At 38.5% G+C, this 23,189-nt stretch overlaps 2 protein-coding genes across 3 annotated transcripts in view; one reads left to right on the forward strand and one right to left on the reverse strand.

Annotated features, from left to right (window-relative positions):
• Nucleotides 1-22,072, reverse strand: part of GATB (glutamyl-tRNA amidotransferase subunit B) — a 93,901-nt gene extending 71,829 nt beyond the window's left edge. For both annotated transcript variants that reach the window (XM_032412991.1, XM_032412992.1), the window contains exons 1-2: nucleotides 21,859-22,072; nucleotides 19,782-19,932 (exon numbers count right to left, since the gene is read on the reverse strand). In XM_032412991.1, the coding sequence (XP_032268882.1) occupies nucleotides 19,782-19,932; nucleotides 21,859-22,034 (327 nt within the window). In that variant the 5' untranslated portion in view covers nucleotides 22,035-22,072. The remainder of the gene's footprint in view (nucleotides 1-19,781; nucleotides 19,933-21,858) is intronic.
• On the forward strand, nucleotides 2,420-3,760 carry LOC116637533 (guanine nucleotide-binding protein G(I)/G(S)/G(O) subunit gamma-10-like). Its single transcript, XM_032412993.1, has one exon. It carries the CDS (start codon nucleotides 2,743-2,745, stop codon nucleotides 2,947-2,949), a length of 207 nt encoding a protein of 68 aa, XP_032268884.1. The 5' UTR covers nucleotides 2,420-2,742; the 3' UTR covers nucleotides 2,950-3,760.
• Nucleotides 22,073-23,189: the final 1,117 nt, after the last annotated feature.

The raw sequence follows: 23,189 nt of genomic DNA on the forward strand, positions 1-23,189 counted from the left end.
GGCCTTTGGCTCAGGTCATGATCCCAGGGTCCTGGGATCGAGCCCCGCATCGGGCTCCCTGCTTGGTGGGAAGCCTGCTTCTCCCTCTCCCACTCCCCCTGCTTGTGTTCCCTCTCTCGCTGTGTCTCTCTCTGTCAAATAAATAATAAATAAAATCTTTAAAAAAAAAAAAAAATAAAGATAAGGAGAGAATCTTAAAAGCAGCAAGAGAAAAGCAACTCATTATGTACAAGGGAGCCCCCATAAAACTATCAGCTGACTTTTCCACAGAAACTTTGCAGGTCATAAGAGAGTGGCAGGATACTTTGGAAGTGCTGAAAGGAAAAACCCTACAACCTAAAATATTCTACCCGGCAAGGTTTTCATTCACAATTGAAGGAGATAAAAAAGTTTCCCAAACAAAAAGTTAAAGGAGTTCATGACCACTAAGCTAGCCTTACAAGAAATTTTACAGGGAATTCTTTAAATATAAAAGAAAAGGAAGAAAATTATGAAAGCAAAATATCTGGTAAAAGCAAACATAGTAAAGGTGCTGGATCAGCCTCTTAAATAAAGCTGCATGAAGGTGAAAAGATAAAAGTAGTAAAATCAACTGTATCTACAATAATTACTTAAGGAATACACAAAACAAAAAGATGTAAAATACAAAGACAAGTGCATAAAACATGGTGGAGAGAGAGTAAAAATGTAGTGTTTTCAGCATGTGTTTGAATTTAGTGACCATCAACTAAAATAGACTTGCTAATGCATAGATTGTTATATATGAACCTCATAATAACCACAAATCAAAAACCTATAATAGATACACAAAAAATAAAGAGGAAGGAATCCAAACATAACACTAAAGTCATTACAAAGGGAGAGAGCAAGAGAAGAAGGAACAAAGAGAACCACAAAAACAAACAGAAAACAATTAACATAATGGCAATAAGTACATACCTATCCATAATTACTTTAAATGTAAATGAACTAAATACTCCAACCAAAAGACAAAGGATAACTGAATGAATTAAAAAACAAGACTCATTTATATGTTGCCTACAAGAGACTCACTTCAGACCTATAGAAACATACAGACTGAAAATGCAGGGATGGAAAAAGATATTCCATACAAATGAAAACAAAAAGAAAGCTGGGAAAGTAATACTTATACCAGACAAAACAGACTTGAAAACAAAGACTGTAAGAAAAGACAAAGAAGGGCATTACATAATGATAAGTGGGTCAATCCAACAAGTGAACGTAACAATTGTAAATATATATGTATCCAGCATAGAAGTGCCTATGTATAAGGCAAACATTAACAGATATAAAGGGAATAATTGTCAGTAATACAGTAACAGTAGGGGACTTTAACAACCCACTTATATCAATGGATAGATCATCCAAGCAGAAAATCCATGAGAAAACAGTGGCCTTAAACAATACATTAGATCAGATGGACTTACCAGATACACACAGAACATTCCACCCACAAACAGAATACACATTCTTTTCAGTGCATGTGGAACATTCTCTAGGTTAGATTACATTAAGCCACAAAACAAATCTCAATAAATTTAAGAAGACTGAAATTATATCAACCATCTTTTCCAACCATAACAGTACAAAACTAGAAATCAATTTCAAGAAAAAAAAAAACTGGAAAAAATGCAAACATGTGAAGGCTAAACAACATGCTACTAAACAACCAATGGGTCAATGAAGAAATTAAAGAGGAAAACAAACAAAAAATCTTCAGACAAATGAAAATGGGATTACAACATTCCAAAATTTATGAAAAGCAGCACAAGCAAAAGTTCTAAGAGGGATGCTTATATATAGGCCTACCTCAAGAAACCAGAAAAATCTCAAATGAACAATCTAACCATACACCTCACGGAACTAGAAAAGAACAAAGCCCAAAGTTAGTAGAAGGAAGGAAATAATAAAGATCAGAATGGAAACAGAAGCAATAGAGACTAAAAATAAAATAGCAGAAAACTTCAATAAAACTAAAAGCTGGTTCTTTGAAAAGATAAAAAAAATTAATAAACCTTTAGTGAAACTTATCCAGAAAAGAAAAAAAAGGACTCAAATAAAATCAGAAATGAAAGAGAGGTTACAATTTATATCACAGAAATACAAAGGATTATAACAGACTACTACAATTATATGCCTACAGATTGAACAACCTATAGGAAGTGGATAAATTCCTAGAAACATACAACCTTCTAAGACTGAATCAGGATGAAACAGAACATCTGAACAGGCCAATTATAAATAATGATATTGAATCAGCAATCAAAAAACTCCCAACAAACAAAGTCCAGGACCAGACGGCTTCATGGGTGAACTCTAACGAACATTTAAAGAAGTTAACACTTATCCTTTTCAAACTATTCCAAAAAGTTGAAGAGGAAGGAATGCTTCCAAATTCATTTTAAGAGTCCAGGATTACCTAGTACTAAATCCAGACAAAGACACTACCAAAAAAAAAAAGATTAAAAGACGATATCCTTCCTGAACATAGATTCAAAAATTCTCAACAAAATGTTAGCAAACCAAATTCAATGATATATTTAATGGTCATACACCACAATGAAATGTGATTTATTCCAAGGATATAAGGATGGTTTAATATCTACAAAAATAATCAACATGATATATACCACATTAACAAAATGAAGGACAATAATCGTATGATCATTTCAAAAAAACAGAAAAAGTATTTGATGGCCTTCGGAGCCCAGCGCCGCCGCCATGTCTTCTGGGGCCAGCGTGAACCCCCTGCAGCGCCTGGTGGAGCAGCTCGAGCTGGAGGCCGGCGTGGAGAGGATCAAGGTCTCGCAGGCAGCTGCAGAGCTTCAACAGTACTGCCTGCAGAATGCCTGCAAGGATGCCTTGCTGGTAGGTGTTCCAGCTGGAAGCAACCCCTTCCGGGAGCCCAGATCCTGTGCTTTATTCTAAAGGCTATAAGGAAGAACTTCACTGAGGAATGCTTTTAAGCACAAAGTGATGAATAACTAGCTGCCTCCAAGTCTCAAGAAAACACTTTTCTCCAGACAAATGACTCTTAGATATTTCAGACCTTTCCTTGGCCTGGTCCTATAACCAAAATTCTATAGAAATTATGAGTTTCTACTCAGATAAGGAAACTGGGTGAGAGGGAAGACTTTAGATAATAATGGCCAGACTCTTTTGGTAAAGTGCTTTTATATTAAACAAAAATGTTACCACCAAATACACCTCTTTCATAAGCGAATTACTGGTGTTTCTATACCTGGAGTATTATGTTTGTTTTATTTACTGGATGTTTACATTTTGGGAAGGCAAACATTTTTGTTTGTTAAAAAACTGAATATTTGTAATTTGTTGTTCCTAAGATTTTTATACCATAACAAAACTTGTTCTTTTCTCCTGAATTTACTGTTTCTAAATGAAGACAAGCAAGTGTAAAACTGGGGGAAGAAAAGGCTTTATTAATCAAATGATGTCTTGATTTTTCTAAATGAGAAGATTGTTTTATTTGTAACACTAAACATGGGAGCTATTTCTTAGCAAACTTGTTTGGGAAGATTCATGTTGCGTTGTGTATTAGATTGCCCCATCTTGTGTATGAAGCAGATTTGGTCTTCGTCTTCTTAAGTTCCTCTACTTTATGGTTGTGGTTGTACTTAAAAAAAAAAACAAAACTACATTATTTCATGTCTTTAAAAAAATGTTTAAATGTGTTCCTCAGAACAATGCAAATGATTAAAAACAAAATAATGTGAAAATACTACAACCTAAATAAATTCTTAATGTCACAAGTGTTTAAAAAAAAAGTATTTGACAAAATTCAACATCCATTTATGATAAAAACTCACAACAAAATGGGTATAGAGGGAATGTACTTCAACGTAATAAAGGCTATATAGGACAAACCCACAGCTAACATCATACTCAATAGTGAAAAGCTAAAAGCTTTTCCCCTAAGATCAGGAACAAACAAGAATGCCCACTCTTGCCACTTTTATTCAACACAGTACTAGAAGTCCTAGTCATAGCAACTGGACAAGAAAAGAAATAAAAGGCATCCAAGTTGGTAAGGAAGAAGTAAAGCTGTCACTATTTGTAGATGACAGGATACTATATATAGAAGACCCTAAAGACTCCACCAAAAAACTATTAGAAAACAAATTCAGTTGCAGGATACTAAATTAATATAGAGAAACTGGTTGTGTTTTTGTAATAATGAAATACCAGAAAGAAAATATAAGAAAACTATCCCATTTACAATTGCATCAAAACAAACAAACAAACAAAACATACCTAGGAATAAATGTACCCAAGGAAAGATCTGTACTCCGAAAACTATTAAGACACTGATGAAAGATGTTGAAGATGACACAAATAAATGGAAAGATACACCATGCTCATGGACTGGGAGTTAATATTGTTAAAATGTCCATACTACCCAAAGCAATCTACAGATTCAATGCAATCTCTATCAAAATATCAACAGCATTTTTCACACACCTAGAAGAAATAATCCTAATATTTGTATGGAACCACAAAGGACTCCAAATAGCCGAAGCAATCTTGAAAAAGAGTAACAAAGCTGGAGGTATCATGCTCCCAGATTTTAAACTATACTTCAAAATTGCCGTAATCTAAACAATATAGTATTGGCATAAAAACAGATTACTGGAACAGAATAGAGGGCCCAGAAATAAACCCATTCTTATATGGTCCATTAATCCATGACAAAGGAGACAATTATATACAATGGGGGAAAAGACAGTCTCTATAATAAATGGTGATGGGAAAATAGGACAACTTCATGGAAAAGATGAAACTGGACCACTTGTACACCATATATAAAAAGAAATTCAAATGGATTAAAGACCTAAGTGTAAGACCTGAAACCATAAAACTCTTAAAAGAAAACATAAACAGTAAATTCCTGGACATTGGTCTTAGCTGTATATATATTTGGATCTATCTTCTCAGGTGCATGGAACTACATCAAACTAAAAAGCTTTTGTGTTGGTGAAGGTAATCATCAACAAATGAAAAGGTAAGCTATTGAATGGGAGAAGATTTCCAAATGATATATCTGATAAAGGGTTAATATCTAAAATATATAAAGAATTCATAAAACACCAAAAAACCCACAAACGATCCAATTAAAAAACAGGTAGAGGACCTGAATAGACATTTTCCCAAAGAAGATATACAGATGACCAACAGGCACAAGACAAGACGCTCAACATCACTAATCTTATGGGAAATGTAAATCATAACCATAATAAGATACTACCTCACACCTGTCAGAATGGCCAATATGAAAGAAGACAAGAAAAAGCAAGCATTGGTGAGGATGTGGAGAAAAGAGAACCCTCGTGCACTGTTGGTGGGAATATAAGATGGTACAGCCACTATGGGAAACAGTATGGAGATTCCTCAAAAAATTAAAAATAAAACTACCATACCATCCAACAATTCCACTGCTGAGTATTTATCTGAAGAAAAGGAAAATATGAATTCGAAAAGATACATACACCTCTATGTTCACTGTAGCATTATTTATGATAGCCAAGATAGGGAAGCAATGTAACTGTCCATCAACTGATGAATGGATAAAGAAGTGGTGTATATATACCCAATGGAAAATTAGTCATAAAAAAGAATGAAATTTTACCATTTCATGGATAGACCTAGAAGGTATTATGGTAGGTAAAGACTGAGAAAGACAAATACAGTATGATTTCACTTACATGTGGAAACTAAAAAACAAAACAAATGAATAAACAAAACAGTCATAGATACAGAGAACAAAATGGTGGTTGCGACGGGGGGATGGGTGAAATAGACAAAGGGGATTAAGAGACACAAACTTTCAGTTTTAAAATGAATAAGTCACGAGAGGTAAAGTACAGCATAGGGTATATAGTCAATAATATTGTAATAATTTTGTATGGTGACAGATGGTAATTATACTTATTGTGGTGATCATTTCATAATGTATAGAAACATCAAATCACTCTCGTACACCTGAAACTAATATTGTATATCATCTATACTTCAATTAAAAAAATAAAGGCAATGTGTGAGAATGTGCATTCTTGCACAACTAAGGGGAAATTTTGAAAGAGCTCAATCACTTGATCTGTGTCTGTGACAGAGACAGACAATATGAGCTTGGATGTGTACAGATCTCAGCCTTAACTGGTATAAAGAACTGCAATCAGACAGCAGAGACATCTTGGTGGCAGAAGAAAGGAAGCCAGAAAGAGGTACAAAGATGCCTTTCCTGCCCCATTCTGAGTCACTCACATTCACAGCCTTGGGCACAGCCCTAGCTCCACGGTTACAACCTCTATTCCTTCCTATAAGGTTTCTATCTTAGTAAAGTCTCAGCCCAGACTTTGTGTTAAAACAAAACACAAAAGTTTTCCCTAAGAATTAATCACAAGTTTACTCTCAGGCAGGGAGAAATTTACTAACTCCATGGTCTAGGAGCCCCCAAGCTAAGAGATAAACATGAAAAATGGCTTATACCTGCAGCACCTGGCAAAAGCCAATGTAAAAAGCTCTTTGGAGACACTGGTTCTCAATCCAGCCACAAGATTCCCATTAATAAAGCCCTGTCAAACATGACTTCATAATCCAAAGTTACAAAATACACAAGAAGATCACTTAGCCAGAATCAGCAGACACACCAAAAGCAGAACAAGACAGCCCAAAAACTTCAGGTAACGGAATTACTGAACACAGACTATAAAATAAGTAGATTTAAAATTACTAAAAAAATAAAGAACTGAACACATAAAAAGGGAATAAGATACTTTCAAAAAGACAGGAGACATTTAAAGGAGAAAAACAGAATTTCTATAAATGGAAGATACTCTCAGTGAAATAAAAAAGCTCAATGGTTATGTTAAAGAGCCGAGTAGACATAACAGAGAATTTGTAAACCAGGAGAAAGTGTAGAGAAAATTTTCCTGGATGAAACATACAGCAAAGATCCTAAAAGAATGTGCCATTATAATCACTATTTGCATAGCGATATGTAAAGCTGAAAACTGCCCACAGTTAGGGCTGCTCTCTTTATGGTAGTTCTGGAGAAAGTCGGGCTAATTAGGTTAGGTTTCCTTTCATCAATTTCTTCTTCTGAATTGGCACTCTTTTCCTCTTTTCTCTCTCCCCAGATCTCTCACCTAGTGGATGTTGTAACAGTGCATATAATCAGTGTTAGTGCTGAATAGTCAATGCCTCTCTGTGTGTCTATCAGCATGTGGACACAAATCTATAAACATTACATTACATCTGTCAATACTATTATGTTTTGAAATATACGCATACCTGCAAAATAACAGCACCTACTCGCAACTCCAGTTATGGTGGGATACAGATTGGAAGCTAAGCATGAGTTCTAATCTGACTGGGACACTGAGCAACTGTGTGACTGTGGGCAAGTCACAACAGCAGTTTTCTCACGTATAAATTAAAAGGACTAAATTGAGTAATTTTCAGGATCTCTTCCCACTCCTTTCTCATACTGTTTATAACTTTAAGAAGCTAACAAACTTCATACCACTCATGTAGTTTATATTGTAGGACAGGTTTCTGTGTGGAACCTTGTTATTTACATTAACAAGTGATAACCGGCCTTTCTGGGCTAGAGCAGACCGGAAGTAATGATTGAGAAGCGGAAAATGAACAAAAAGGGGTTCCTTGAGTCAAATATACTGACAGTAGCTTAAAAAAGGTGAGGGGTAGATGACTGTAATAACAAGAAAAAAGCCTGTTATAGGAAACCTAAGAAGAATGGCTATTTTTAGCCATTTACTGTAGGATCAGATAGCTTCACACATCTCGACAGCCCTTGAAGCCTCCATTATGTGACAACACTGAGCAATAATTGATGTTGCCAATAGCCTTGAGTAATCAAGAAAAAGTTGGCTTATATGTTCAATATACCCTATGTAAAAGTTGGAAACTATAAAATGCATTTTAGAAAGATTTCCCTCTTGATCTCGGGGTTCTAAGTTTGAGCCCCACGTTGGGTGTAGAGATTACCAAAAAAATAAAATAAAATAAACTTTAAGGGGTGCCTGGGTGGCGCAGTCGGTCAAGCATCCGACTCTTGGTTCTGGCTCAGGTTGTGATCTCAGGGTTGTGAGGCTGAGCCCTGCTGTTTAGCGTGGAGTCTGCTTAGGACTCTCTCTCCCTCTGCCCCTCTCTCCCACATGCACACTCACGCTCTCTCTCAAATAAATAAATCTTAGAAAGATTCCCATAACGAGGTTAAAAAAATATCAAAAGGGTTTTAGACACCTAGAACAATCTTTCATTTGGACTCTTCATGTATGTGCATTTAAGTATATGCAATTATATAGAAAGTATTTATTAAGGGTGTTATATACATGTTGTATACAAAGTCCTGTCAAGTGGCCCAAGAAAAATCCATGAACTACTTTTTAGAGACTTATAATCAAACACAAAAATCCCTATAAACAGGGCACCTGGGTGGCTCAGTCAGTAAAGCATCTGCCTTCAGCTCATGATCCCAGGGTCCTGGGATGAAGCCCCGAGTTGGGCTCCCTGCTCAGCCAGGAGTCTGCTTCTCCCTCCCCCTGCTCTTGCACTCTTGCTCTCTCTCTCTCCCTCTCTCCCTCTCAAATAAAATCTTTGAAAAATCCCTATAACAATATACATAAAAGAATGGTCAACTGTATGAAACAAATATATATTGATACAAAGTAGAAGTGTTAATATAGGCAGATTCCATGTGGGGAATACTGCAGGCAAGACTGCTACAGAGGTGAGGGAGGTGAAAACAGTCGGAAAGAGGGAGGCTTTCGAGAATCCATGGAAAGTTGGGAAATGATCCATGACAGGGAAAGAGTCAAATGTTTCCCACGTGAGGGGAGGTGAGGTCATGCTGCCTACTGACCATGTATGTCCATTATCATCATGAGTCATCTGAATTCACGGGAGACAGCCAGTTAATGACATCAGAAGGCAAGCCTGGGCCATCAGAAGAGTTTAAGAGCTGAGAGGGAAGCTTTCCACATTTGTGTGTATGAGCTCACAGACACACCGCTTTCATAGGAACAAAGGTCACAGGGCAAAGCTCCTCACTGCTGGAACACCCTACTTTACAAAGGAATGAAAGAAAACCATCAAAGTGACTTGGAGAGTGACTGGCAAGATTAAAGTCTGAGAATACAATGTAATTATAAATTCTACAGATTACATTAAAGCAAACCATTGAAATGGAAAAAAATTTTAAAGAAAAATGTCACATTCTGTCTTCGTAGTCAAACTAAACATCATCTAGTGTGAATTTACAGAGAGGTAAATATAGATCTGATTATAAATGTATGCATTTAAACACTTCCCTAATGCTGTGTTCTTGAATTTTTATTTCGCTTAGAAGTTTTCAGTTACAAACAACTTTTATAATTACATTTAGAATTAAGAGTTAAGAAAGCACTTCAGCCTAATGCTCTCTAGAACTAGTCAAGTATTTCTAAATCTATTAGGTCCTTCAAAACAAAAGTTATTACCAGTATCTGCTATGTTCAGAGAACTAGGATATTGACAGCTAACTTTATTTTATTTTTTTTTTAAGATTTTATTTATTTATTCGATGGAGGGAGACATAGCAAGAGAGGGAACACAAGCAGGGCGAGTGGGAGAGGGAGAAGCAGGCTTCCTGCCGAGCAGGGAGCCCGTTGTGGGGCTTGATCCCAAGATCCTGGGATCATGACCTGAGCCAAGGGCAGATGCTTAACAACTGAGCCACCCGGGAGCCCCAGACAGCTAACTTTAAATAAATACGTCATAACAAACTTAAAAATTAAGTTAATCTCAAAGCATTTTACAAAACATTCACATTATCATTTCTTTAAGGGGCAAGATCCCTTATGGTACAATTGGCATACATGTTTAAATATGAATCTCTAGTATAAAGCATGGTCTCTCCATTGTTTGTTTCCAGAGGGCAGGCATCACATCAGATTCACATCATATTTTTCTGCCTCTTCATTCCCCTTCGCCTTGCTACTAATAGTAATACAGTTAACCCTTGAACAACACAGGTTTGTACTGTGCAGGTCCACTTATACATGGATTTTTTTTTTTTTGATACATACAGAATATTATACATGTATTTTCTTTTCCTTATAATTTTTTAATGTTTTCTTTTCTAGAAGCTTTATTATAAAAATGCAGTATATAATACATATAACCTACAAAATGTTAATTGGCTATGTTATCAGTATGGCTTCTGGTCAACAGTCGGCTATTAGTAGGGCGCCTGGGTGGCTCAGTCGGTGAAGCATCTGCCTTCGGCTCAGGTCATGATCCCAGGGTCTTGGAATCTAGCCCCACATTGGGCTCCCTGTTCAGCGGGGAGTCTGCTTCTCTCCCTCTCCCTCTGCCCCTCTCCCCTGCTTGTGCTCTCTCTCTCAAATAAATAAATAATAAGTAAAATCTTAAACAAAACAAAACAAAACAGTGGGCTATTAGATACATTTTTGGGGAGTCAAAATTATATGTCGATTTTCGACTGCGTGCCTCTAACCCCTATGTTGTTCAAAGGTCAACTGTACATACTCTTGTGCATAAACGAAAGTTTTGTAGAATGTGGTAAACAATGTTCCAGTTTTCATTCCATAGCTGCCAGAGCCAACTCCAAACATCTTTGATACTGTAAAACCTCAAATGCTTTTTTAGACAGGCCAATCGCCAGAAAAGAGGATAAGGGAAAAGAGCTATTATGGCCCTTTTCCCAGTTCTGGAAACAACAGACATTCAGAGCGACTAGGGGGTTCTGTGTTATGGACAGATAAGAGCTTTCAAACAAGCACAACAAGAGCAGAGTCACTACTTTCTAATTAACCTAATTGTGGTGCAGCCTGATTATCAGAAGTAGTTATCTACGGGCCATAGCTGAGCAACCTACCAGCTGGCGTCAGCAGAGGTAACAATGTCCTCCTTGCTTTCTCCTGCATAGGGACTGACAGCAGGAGGGGACAAGCATTTCAAATAATGAGAGTGAGGGTGTGTGTGTGTGTGTGTGTGTCACCAAGCAGGTTTGCACCTGCATAAATTTCACACAAACTTGATGAAATCTCACCATTACTGGAAACATTAGAAAATTATGAAACAAAGAGATGTGTAAATTTGACATATTATCAAACAAATGTTTTCTTTCCTATTTTTCTTCCCATGTCATATCTCATGTACAAAGTATTATAAGTAGAGAAATTAGAATGACACTGATAAATTGGTAATAAATTCTAAGCAGGTAACCTAAGATTCTGTCTAAATTCTATAGACATCATTTATTATAATTATTTAATTATAATTATGTAATAAATTAAGGAAGATTCCATACCAGAGTAAGGAGTTTTACTAGGTCAAAATAATGAGTGAGGCTGAATCCCTGCTAATAAAAACAAAGAATGCTGTCCTTAGTTTAGCTGTAATCCTGCCTATAAGCAAGAAAATGGGCTGAATGACCTTTTCAGTCTGAAGATTTATGATGGAATTTCATATAATTCTAAAACTAAAGGTAAAATAAGAAGATAAAATGCCTGTGGTCCCAAGAAACATTCAGAAGGGTCATCAATCAGAATGGGGATGTGGGGGTTGTAACCACTGGTCAAAACAGCAGCCTAAGTGATACACAGCTGAGGGTACAGACACACTAGGGGTAGGAGGGAGAAGGGGGATGAGAACAAGTATTCTATCTATACACACAGTTATATAAACATATAAATTTATAAACACACACACAGCCAAGCTCAAAAGCGAGAAAGGAAATCTGGGTCCTGTGACAGTAGAGGAATTCAAAGCCATGTATCACCCAAGGGTAACCATAAGAGATGGGATGGCAAAAGGGTTATGAGTACGAACCTGGAAGCCAGACTGCTGGGTCTGTATCCAGCTCCTCTACTTACTTTCCAACTGGGATGATGATGATAACTTCCCGATACAGTCAATACGAGATTAAAATAAGTCAACACTGGAGCACCCGAGTGGCTCAGTCGGTTAAGCGTCTGCCTTCTGCTCAGGTCATGATCCCCGGATCCTGGGATTGAGCCCCACATTGGGCTCCCTACTCCCTACTTCTCCCTCTTCCCTCTTTTCCCACTGGTGCTCTCTCTCTCTCGCTCCCTCTCCCTCTCTCTCAAATAAATAAATAAAATCTTTAAAAAAATAAATAAGTCAACACATATGAAGAAAGCTCCTAGAACAGTGCCTGCCACAGAGCAAGCACTCAGGAAATGTTAGTTGATTTTACCACTATCGTTATTATTAACCAGGCTGAAAGGACACCAGACGTTGGCGATATAAAGCCTCCCAGAAACAAAAGTCAAGGCTGTGAGACAACTGGGGCAGGGAACTGGGAACCACAAAATCCTGGTCCAGTCAAAAACTCTTCTGCCACCCACCGGAGGAGTTGATAGGGAGGAGGCCACCCGCCTCAAGCCAAAGGTTTTCGAAAAGAGAGTCTTGAGAAATCAGAGCCTCTGGCCCTGTACCTGACTTGGGTGTGGGGCTTGAATGTTGGCACTATCCAAGCTGAGTGACAGTCACATAGAAACAGTTCATTTAAATAAAGCCCAATGGGCCGTGGTAGAGGCTGCCATGAATTCGTCCCACAGAGTGACTGCCACAGTCTAGGGTAGAGTCTTCAGGTGGAAAAATCCTACTGAGTACTGAGCAGAACACATAAAAACAAATCCACACCTAGACATGTCCTGGTTAAAGCTATCAGAGAGAAAAATCAGATTACTTACAAAGGATGCACACTTTTCTCATCAGCAATAATACAGGCCTGAAGACAATGGAATCATGTCTGCAGCATGCTGAGGGGAAATAACTGTCAGCTTAGAATTCTGTATTATCATTCAAGAGCTAGAAATGATTGGAGGCACAGAAAAACTCAGAGAGTGCATCACCCACAGGCCCAGAATGCAAGGGATATTGACTCAGGCAAGAAAGAGCTCCAAAAAGGAGAGATGTCAGAAACAGTGTTTGCTAAGAAAGGAAAAAAACCAGACGGGAGCTTCCTCAACCTTCCACAACCCAACCTAGAAAGTCACCTTTACCCATGGGTTGGAGGGACATATCTTCCCTGAGATTACAGAGGGAAAGCTGTCTTTCTCCCTGTGCCCTGAGGATCCCTCTTGTTTTCTCAGGAACCTGACTCTATGAGTAATTTCCTCTTCTCTGTTATTCCTTTAAAGCTAACTTTTGATTGTTTAACAATTTATTGCAGGCAGGTATTTTGAAATAATTTATAATGAAAACCAGCAGTTCCTGCCACCCTCACCCGCCAGTCCTGTTCCCTGGCAGCAACTATCTTCAGATCTTTGAGCTGTCTTGTCATATTTATCTTCCTATTTTTAAGTAATATGCAGTGCCAGGGGACCTTTGGAAAATCCATCACCTGCTGGCCAAGGCTGCTGGCCATTTGCCATGTGACAATCCTTCCTTAATCTGGGAAAAAGACAAGAGTCGATAGCTGTCCCAATGACACAGTGTTGTTTTAGAACATAGAACACCAAGACGTGGCCCATTCCATTCCCAAGAGATAATTTAAAGAAGTTATAAGATATTTCACAATATTTTTTAATATTACTCTGTCTCATAAGAATTTACCCATACTTGCTACTGTATTCCATTTCTATTCAAGAACAAAATATGCCATCCTTAAGTGCAACCCCATGGTAAGGTAAATAACATTAAAGTCTGAAAAGTCAAACTGGTAGGTAGGTAGGTAGGTCACTTCACCCCCCAAGGAAGCAGGTACCCCCACCACATGTGTGAATTTGGGTATGGTTAATCTAGAATGTGGAGGAGCCTATTCCTCCTAAGAGCATGGTAAGGGTGGGAGTTATAGGTGGGGGTTGGTGGGTGTGGGGAGTACATCACTATTTGGACTTTGGGAACAAAAAAGATATCTGACCAGTAGAAGGCTGAGAAAACAGTAGAGGTAATATATGATTACTTAATATCACCTTTACATAAAATTTTTAAAAACTTCATTGAAAACCCTTTTGACTAATAATCTGTCTCTCAAGAGCTCTAAATCTTTCACTCATTGCCTTATTTTTAAAAATTAAAAAACAAAACAAAACCAAACCCCCAATCAACCAACTTAGGGTCTGAAAAGGAGAAAGACGCCTCCCCTAATCTGTGGCCAAAAATGTTCCTAGAGCACATTCTTACATTACTTTTTTCGGTCCATTATGTCAATTCAGAATGTAACTTCTGATAATGATAGATAAGAATTTAGTTCTTTTATTTCCCAATATCCTAGTTATATCAGAGTTGGTTCTTCTACTATTATTATTATTAAGTAAATATGTTTCTCTGCTGAGCTGTTAAGTATACTATGATTACATTTCCTTTCTTGAACATTTTGTTTTTCTGGAGTTGATGGGGCTTCATTTCATCATTTGCTTAATATTTTATTATCTATTGCTTATTATTCTCAAAGACTCTAGTGTATATGTGAAATTCTTGTGTCTATACAAACATTAGATATCTGCTATTCCCACTACACTACACTTTTTTTTTTTTTTTCTTGAAATCGCTCTGTTCTGGAGCCGTCCATCCTCTTTTCCCACCAGATTCCCTGGGCCCGTTGCAGAGCTGGCAATCTGGAACCTCTCCATCACCCCAGTAGGTTCTGATGATAGTGAAAGGCCAATTTTTTGAGAACTTGACTATCTGAAAATATCACTGTTCTACTGTCACACTTAATTTATAGTGCTGGATACAGACCTCTAAATTAGAACGATTTTTTTTCCTTCTAAGATTTTTTTTTTAAGGCACTCTTTCATTCTCTCCCAGCTTTAAGTGCTGCTTTTTAAGAAGTCCAATGACTTTCTGATTCCCTGTCCTTTGCATGTGACCTTTCTTTTCTTCTTTGTTCCAGTATCTTATCTCTATGCCTGGCATTCCTACACTTCATGATCACATGCCCGTATGTGAGACTATTTTTATTCCTTGCACTGGGTCCTTGGCAAGCCCTTCCCATTTGGAGATTCAGGTCCTTCAGTTCTGGGAAATTAATCTGTGTTGTTTGATAGCTTCCTCTCTTCTGTCTTCTGGAACTCCCATGAATCAGATGTTGTACGTCCTAGACCAAGTCTCTAATTTTCTTATTTTATCCCCTGCTGTCCAATTCACTGTACGTGTGTTACACTTTCTGGAAGATTTTCTTGACTTTATCTTCTAACTCTCCTGGATTTTTTTTTTTTTTGCTATCATAATTTTAATTTCTGAGAGCTTTTTGTTCCGATTCTTTATTTTTAAAAAGTAGTACCATGTTCTTATCTCAAAGATGCAGCTACCTTCTCTTATCTGAGGATATTTATAAAAACTTTTAATTTTTAAAGTATTCTTTTACTCTGTGCATTATCTGTTACTTCTTATTTCTTTTTAGTCTTTTTATTTTGGGCCCTGTCCATTATGTTGGAGCACTTCCTCAAATGTCTAGTGATTTCTGGCCATTGGTTTATATTTTCAAGTAAGATACTAAAATGCTGATTAAAAGTTCTACGTAGGTATCCAGGGCTTGTTGACTGATGGCCTGCATTCTAGGACAATCAGGTAGCCAGGCAGTTTTTTTTTTTTTTTTTTTTATAGAGACAACCCCCAAGTGTCAGTAACTAAAGTTCTTCCCTCCAGGGACATGTAATCTCCAAACAAATTCCTGCAGATTCCTGCTTGGCAGAGGAGAGGAAGAGGAGAAATGGCTATAATAGGTCACCTGAGCTCCTCAAACAGGGTGGAGAAAAGCACTGGGCAGGCCCTGGAGTCTATATGCAGACACCGTTTGACACCAGTGCCTTTTCTCTGCCTGGGGTTCCCACGGGGAGTGTGTCACCAGTTGAATTTCTCCCAAAACTATAGATTCCTATTAGAGTGGGGCAGCTGCAGAGGGTCAAGGAGAGGACCTTAAGTCTATCTGCTCCTCATCCAGACTCTGAATTAACCCCTTGTTTCCACCTCCCCCTGGCCTTTGCAAAACCTAAGGATCCCATATTTGGACCCTTTCTGAGGCTATGCAGGGCATGCCATCTCATCTCTCACTAGTGGCTCTTTCTGCAGGCTTTCTGTCCCTTTATAGTTAGCTCCGCTCTGCTAAGTCAGCCCTCCTCCATCTACCTTCTGTCATGCACTCTGGTCTCCCATTCTCATGCAGGTTTTATAACTATTAGATTCTTTTACTATAATTTTTGGGGTTTCTTTGGGGTGGCAAGAGACAGATTAAAATGCACACGTTCATGCCTCTTTAACTGTCTTTAACTCCCTTCTTCATTGGTTCCTCATCAGTATTTTTAAAAACTTTATTTTATTGCAGTAAGAACACTTCCCATGAGATCTACCTTCGTTACACATTTTTTTAGTGTATAATATTTTACTGTTGACTATAAGTCATAAGTATTTAAGCCTTCTTAAATCTCTCCAATATTAAGGAAAACAGGACTAATAAAAATGTTCCCCTTGATTCCATGTTTCCTTTCACCTCCTGCATTCTCTCTTCCTTCATAGCCAACCTTCTTAAAACAGTTGCCCACACTCTCTCACCTCTTCTGCAACTTCCTTGTATTTCTCAATCTACTACCACCTACTTTCTACTCCTATCACTCCACTGAAGCTGTTCTTTCAAAGCATACTCCTGTTGATAAATCCAACGGCCACTTCCTGGTCCTCACCTTACTTGACCTCTCAGTAACATTCAAGACCACTATACTCCCTCCTTCTCAAAACACTCTCTTCTTTGGACTTGACCCTGTACTCTCCTCACCTCTTCCTACCTCCCTGCAAATGGGATTATATGGTACGGACTATTCTTGCCACACCAGGCTCACCTCTTGCCATGCCATATTCAAGTTCTATGCTACCATGCATGGAACTTCCTTCAGTTCATAGACCTGTCCTGTTTCTCCTCTGGTCTTTGTGTATCCTATTCACTTTTATTTCGCCAATTTTGCAAATTCTGTCTATCTGTGTTGGCTGGCCCTCCTATGTGCTTCTCAAGCACATATTCTGTATTCTCACCACCAGTATGTTCATTAAAAGGTACTGCAAGTGCCTACTTACTTGTCCATGCATCATGAGGACAAGACCCATGTCTATTTTTTATCTTGTTCAAAGGTGTGTCACGTCAGAGCTTGTACGATGGCTAGTACATGGTAGGCACCCAATAAGTGTCAGCTGAGTGAATAAAGACACAACTGAGAGAGGGAGAATCAAATGCCTACAGAAGACACCCATTATAATGGGCCAGCAGAGCAAATGAATATGATCTCCAAAAAAAGACTTTACATTATAACCTAAATTCTTTTGGCTGCCTTTTTCTATCTTCTTATCAGCGTATTTGACAAATGGTCACCATTTTTTTGTACAAAAACAACCAAATGCTGAGTCAGAATATCATAGCACCAATACACCATCTAAGGGCTTAGAAAAGGGCAACTGTCTAAATGTTTCAATACATTTACGTAAATCACAGCGTTTTGAAGTGCTATGGGAATGGCAATGTTTTATTCTGGTAGTTTTGGTATAATTTTGCTCACATACTAAAAGAGGTCTTTTTTTTCTTTTCTAAAGATTTTATTTATTTGTCAGAGGGGGAGAGCGAGAGAGGGAACGGCAGGCAGAGGGAGAAGCAGACTCCCTGCTGAGCAAGGAGCCCGATGTGGGACTTGATCCTACGACTCTGGGATCGTGATCTGAGCCAAAAGCAGATGATTAACCGACTGAGCCACCCAGGCACCCCAAAATAGGTCTTTTAAAGACAGAAACATTTTAGAAGAGGTAGATTAGCTCTGTCAAGAGAATAAGCCCTTAGGCTCCTTAAATCATGAGTGTGGTAGGCTCTGAAGAGAAAAAATCCCAGCTCATGCAAAACTGATTTCTAGACTTTGACTGTAATTAATATAAGTCAAGCTCTCAATGCTCAAATGTCCCCACACACCTTCACTGTTTTACTACTATGCTTATCACTGGGCAAGCACATTCTTCTTTGGTATACAGCAAGAAGTCTTTCAAAGTATGCTGACATTTTAGTTGTTTTGAACTGTCTCTAATATTTGACCACACTTAGCCACAATCGAAGAGCCTATTTATGGAAAACACGCCTATCTGCAAATAGATCTATTTCCAAATGTGAACTATAATAAATACTTTGCTGGATACTATATTCTCAGCTGGAAAAACCTAGAAAGAATTCAGAGGTTACATGTAGTCTCTTGATAATGAACTACCATGTGGGGAAAAAAAAATGTTTTGAGCTCAGAAGGAAAAAAGGAGGTACTGTGATGAATTGTTTTCCATTTCACCTGTCTGAGTAGATATTACTCCATTTCTACTATATCCGCATCTCTGCCCAAAAAAGAACTCCCACATTTGTAATTGAAAAATTGTCTCTCTCAAACATTTTTGGAGAAAACAAAAATGATTTCTCCATAGATAGACAGTCTAAGCCAGAGGGAGGGAGGGGCAGACACCCCTTTATCTGTCTTTCCCCCAGAAAGACTCAAGAGTAAATCAAAGGTGACCCTGGATGGAGTTTGCAGGGATGGGAGTCCTCCACAACAAAAAGCACAAGTAAGGAAAAAGTTCCAAGATAGAGACACTGCCCCAATATAACCAAAGCTCTGGGTATGGCAGACACATCAGAGGCACTGCCCATAACCTTCTACTCTGGGCAGAGACTCTGAGAAAGGTAAATGTGCCTCTGCAAGCCTGCCAATGGTCAAATCAACCAGCTTTCCCTTGTATTTAAGAGTCAGAGAGTATGGAAGTCCCCCGTGACGGTCCCTCCTCCTCCCTCCTGATCACCACCATCTATACACATTCCCTCCAAGGATGGCAGGAAATCCCACACCCAGTCAATGCTATATGTCCTGGACAGACTATGGTTTATTTATCACCTCAAATATTCACATTGTTCCTTCCATCCTCTTCTTCAAAATCCAGCCAACCATATGAAATTATATGATAGCAATCTTGCTCATGAGTACAACGGACCTAGTCATTCCTTGGGTTTAAGTGAAAATGAGCAGATAAATGAATAGTTAACTCAATGCCTACTGTGGTTGACTTTTTCTCTCCATTACTGACCACTTAGTTTTCAATAATCACAATCATTATTGATCTGACACTGTAACATCATGCGTCATATGCTGTTTCCTGTGGCTAGACTCCTCCTCCTCCTTCATTTATCTGCCTAACTCCTCTCTGTCTTCACAGATAACTCAGACACCACCTCTTCCAACAAGTTTTCCAATCGTACTCATACCTCAATTTCTCACAATAATCCTTCTCTTACAGAAGTAGGTGTCCCTCCTCTGGATTCCAAAACCATGCTTACATATCACCTTCACAGGTGTAATCACACAGTACCCTACTTGTTTATAAGTAGACACTTTTATAAGACACTTCTCCCTACCTAGTTTTTAAACCCCTCAAAGGCAAAGATTGTCACTCATCTTCATGTTCTAGCTCATGGCACAGTGTCTGGTATTTTGTAGACATTTTAAAATGTGTGTGAAATGAGTGAATACATGTATGAACAAACAGATGACATTTAGGCTTAGAAACAGAATTACAGAGATGGGTCTTTAGAAGACATTTAGTTCATCCTACTTCCCTAAATTCCCTAAAAAAGTACTTTCTAAGAGTTGTGCCAAGCTGTGAAAACAAGGAAACCAATATCTACGTCCAATAAAAGAGAAACATTTTTTAATGAAAATATGATTAAATAAAAACCTTACCGGCAGAGTTCCAGGCAGAGATGCATCAAAAAAAGATACCAAAGAATTTGGAGGTGCTGCAAAGTGGACCTGAGATCCAGAGAAGAGTTTAGAGTTGGAAGAGATCTGGGCATGAATTTCCAAACCTACCACAGCTGCCCACTCGTGTTCGCTAAAGAGAAAGAAAGAATCATTAAGAAGTAGTTAGATCCATCACTATGCATGAATTTCTACGACCCCAAACCACACATGGTAATTTGCTATTTGTGTTTTTAACTTAAAACAGATTTTAGATTCTTACATTTAAAAATATGTCATATTGTATCAATGACTGAATCAAAAGCAATTCATGATGAACATCTACAAGACCAGCAAAATAAAATTCATTTACAACACGGTACATAGGAAGAGTTCACTGTACAAAGAGGAAGGTGATGAAGGAAAAATATGGCATCTTGAAACAATTTAGAAATGGCTATCAGATGACGTCTGCTTGGTTGACTCCAGTGAAAAGCAGTATTTTCTAGATTAACTGTCCTTTATCAATTAATAACTCAGTAAATGAAAGCTTACCTTGCAAACATTTTTAGAATTAACATAAACATCATGCTTCTATTACTAGAGAAATAATGGTGAATAGCTGTATACTTATTTAAAAAGGAAGGGAAATTCTCTATCATGTTTTGAACCATAACAATGGCTTGCAAGTAAAATGGTCAGAGTGACACAGATATAACAGATCATCACTAAATCATACTCTTCTTGAGATTTTGGGCAAATGAAAACATTAAACCATCAGATGAGGGTTTGTTTTTTTTTTTTTTTGCCCCCAAATCACTTTCAATTCCCTATAGTTTCAGGTTCCTCTGTTTATGCTTGATTGCTATCAAATCTAAGAAGTTGTTAAATCCTATAATAACCTGTCCTACTCTGTTGGGTCTGTATGAACACACAGGTCTCTCTAGGTTCGTATAAGTGTGCTTATTCCTTCTGAAACCATATATCCTGGACAATGCCTGTTTACACACACTCCCTCTATACCTTGTTCTTATCCTGCTCTTCTCCCAAGCAATTTTCTGTATTATCTAGATTTTTGTTTACATGTACTGGGTTTTGTTCCAATTATTTCAACACGTGAAGTTCTATATCTATAGTACTGTGAGAAGATTAATTCCTTCTTTTTAAAGTTTGGAAGCACCGCCGGCAATTGAGAGGAAATAAATGAAAAACTCATCAGAAATTCTGCATTCACTAAAACATCACTCAAAACTATTTTTGCAGTTTCGTTACATGAGAGAAAAAAATACAGTCAGATGATCTAATTTATGAAAGGAATAGAAGCTGAATGCTTCTGGACATTTTCCCTCTGTTGCTCCAACAGAAAAGCAAAAATAATGCCAACTTAACTATCTCAAAGGCTAGTGATTAGTAAACACGTGCCTTGTTTCTGTATTTAAAAAGAAACTATGTAAGTCTTATAAAGTATAAACAGCTGTTTAGAGAATATCTAACAAAATAAGCCAGACTAATCAGAGGGAAGATCTCTTGTATCGACTGCATCCTCCTAGGTCTAGAAACACGTTCAACATGAAACGCCTCCACAGACAGTGGTGTTTTCGGAGTAATTGTTTTCGGAGACATTAAGCCACCACCATCCTGAGCTCGTAGGTAAAGGCTCCCTTTCTACTTTAAGAACACTGCTGTCCCATAGTAGCGCTAAATAAATGTCAGCTAAATAAGATCCCGCTTTCTGGTGCCACCGACCACTTGTGCTATTAGTAAGGTGACTGAATCCACTTTTCTGTGTGTGTAGTTTTACATTCAAGAAAAGACCTGCGATTTTACACTCGAGAATTCCCCATATATGCCTACCTATTCGAAGAGTGTTTTACGTGTGGAGGAGGGGCTGACGAGAGCTGGTTTTGTGCTTTCATTTAGGTTTCAGGGCTGAAAGTTATAGCCCAACCTCACTCCCCCCTACTCCCCCGCCCCCCATCAAAACGTCTAGACTGAAGCGGGGCTGTAGTGGCCATCACCTCCCCAGTCCCGCAGTTCCACCTCACGCTTAAATGGGTATTAATGGTATGAAATAGTATACCCTTTCCTTGACTTCTGGGCGGTGATGAGGGGCTGCTGAGCCACGGAGCTCTGTCCCCTTTTCCTCCTGGACGTGAACCCAATCGCAGCCCCTCTTCCGTGGCGAGAACCGCCGTCAATGCAGGCTAAACCCCAACGCTTTCCAACACAGGACCAGCGCAGCACGGGCGCCGCCATTGCCCCGCCAGAGTCCTTGTCAGGTGATACAGTCTCCTTCTTCCGCGAGGCTCTCTGGGAAGCGTAGTTCTAAAAAACGAATAAAACTTATTAGGCTCACACCGGAAGACTACTATTCCCGGTGAGCATTGCGGAACCCTGGCGGGGAGCGGAGGGAAGGAGAAATAGAGGAGAGGGTGGGAGGGCTTCTGGGTCGGGAGGTGTGACTCCTCCTAGCGGGGAGTTGGGGAGGTTTGTGGCGGGGCGCATGTGGATGAGTTTGAAAGAGAGCAGGTGGTGCGGAGATCGAAAGCTGGGAAACCTGGCCGGGATTTTATACCTCGGTTAACCCTTACAGCTGAAGTAAATGAACTTGACATCTCTGGGAAAACTTCCGAACCTCCAAGTCCACTCAGTTATTTTCTCTGTTTACTCTGCTAGTTCACACACCAATTTGTGCATTAATGCAACAAATACTTATTTGCATGCCTACTTTCTTAGGCACTGACGAGTGAGCCAGACATTTATGGCCACTATTCTCGTAGAATGTAAGCATTGTTGGGAGAGACATACAGAAAAGTTACAAAAATAGGACACTTTCATGTAGGTGGTAAGTGCTGTATTTAAGCAGAGGTGCTTGGAGACAAACAGACCTAGATTGTACCTTCAGGTACATTTTAACTTATTTTCCTTTTTGTACTTGCTCAGTATTTGAAACACTTTTCCTTACATGCAAAAAAGCCTTGATAGCAGATGCCATCATCCCAACAGACTTCTTTTATTTTCCCGCTTTGAAACTCAAACCCTTCTGAAACTCCCATTGATGTATTTGAGCACACAATTTAGAATAGTCGTTCAGCTGTTCTCTATTTTAGCACCCTATTTTACTTCTCCATATTATGCTTATGACTATCTGATGTTTATCTTCTGTCTCCACAAGCTCCTTGAGAATGGGGAATTTGTCTTATTCAACCAAGTATTATCATAGTACAAAGTAGGCCCCTTAAAAATATTTGTTGGATGAAGTAGTGCAGTGTGGAGAATGTGTTTGATAAAGAACAGAGTGGACACCGTTTGGAGTAGTAGTTGCTTAGGAGGGAGATGATGAAATAGTGTGGTGGTGGAGGCAAAGAGAAATTGACCTATGTGAGATAGATTTAGGAGGTAAGACTGAAG

The sequence above is a fragment of the Phoca vitulina genome, unplaced genomic scaffold, assembly GCF_004348235.1.
Source record: "Phoca vitulina isolate PV1807 unplaced genomic scaffold, GSC_HSeal_1.0 scaffold14, whole genome shotgun sequence".
Taxonomy (NCBI): Eukaryota; Metazoa; Chordata; class Mammalia; order Carnivora; family Phocidae; genus Phoca; species Phoca vitulina.

Excerpts from the sequence above, each read along its gene's own strand:
- LOC116637533 (XM_032412993.1), top strand. The coding sequence starts at position 2,743 with ATGTCTTCTGGGGCCAGCGTGAACCCCCTGCAGCGCCTGGTGGAGCAG.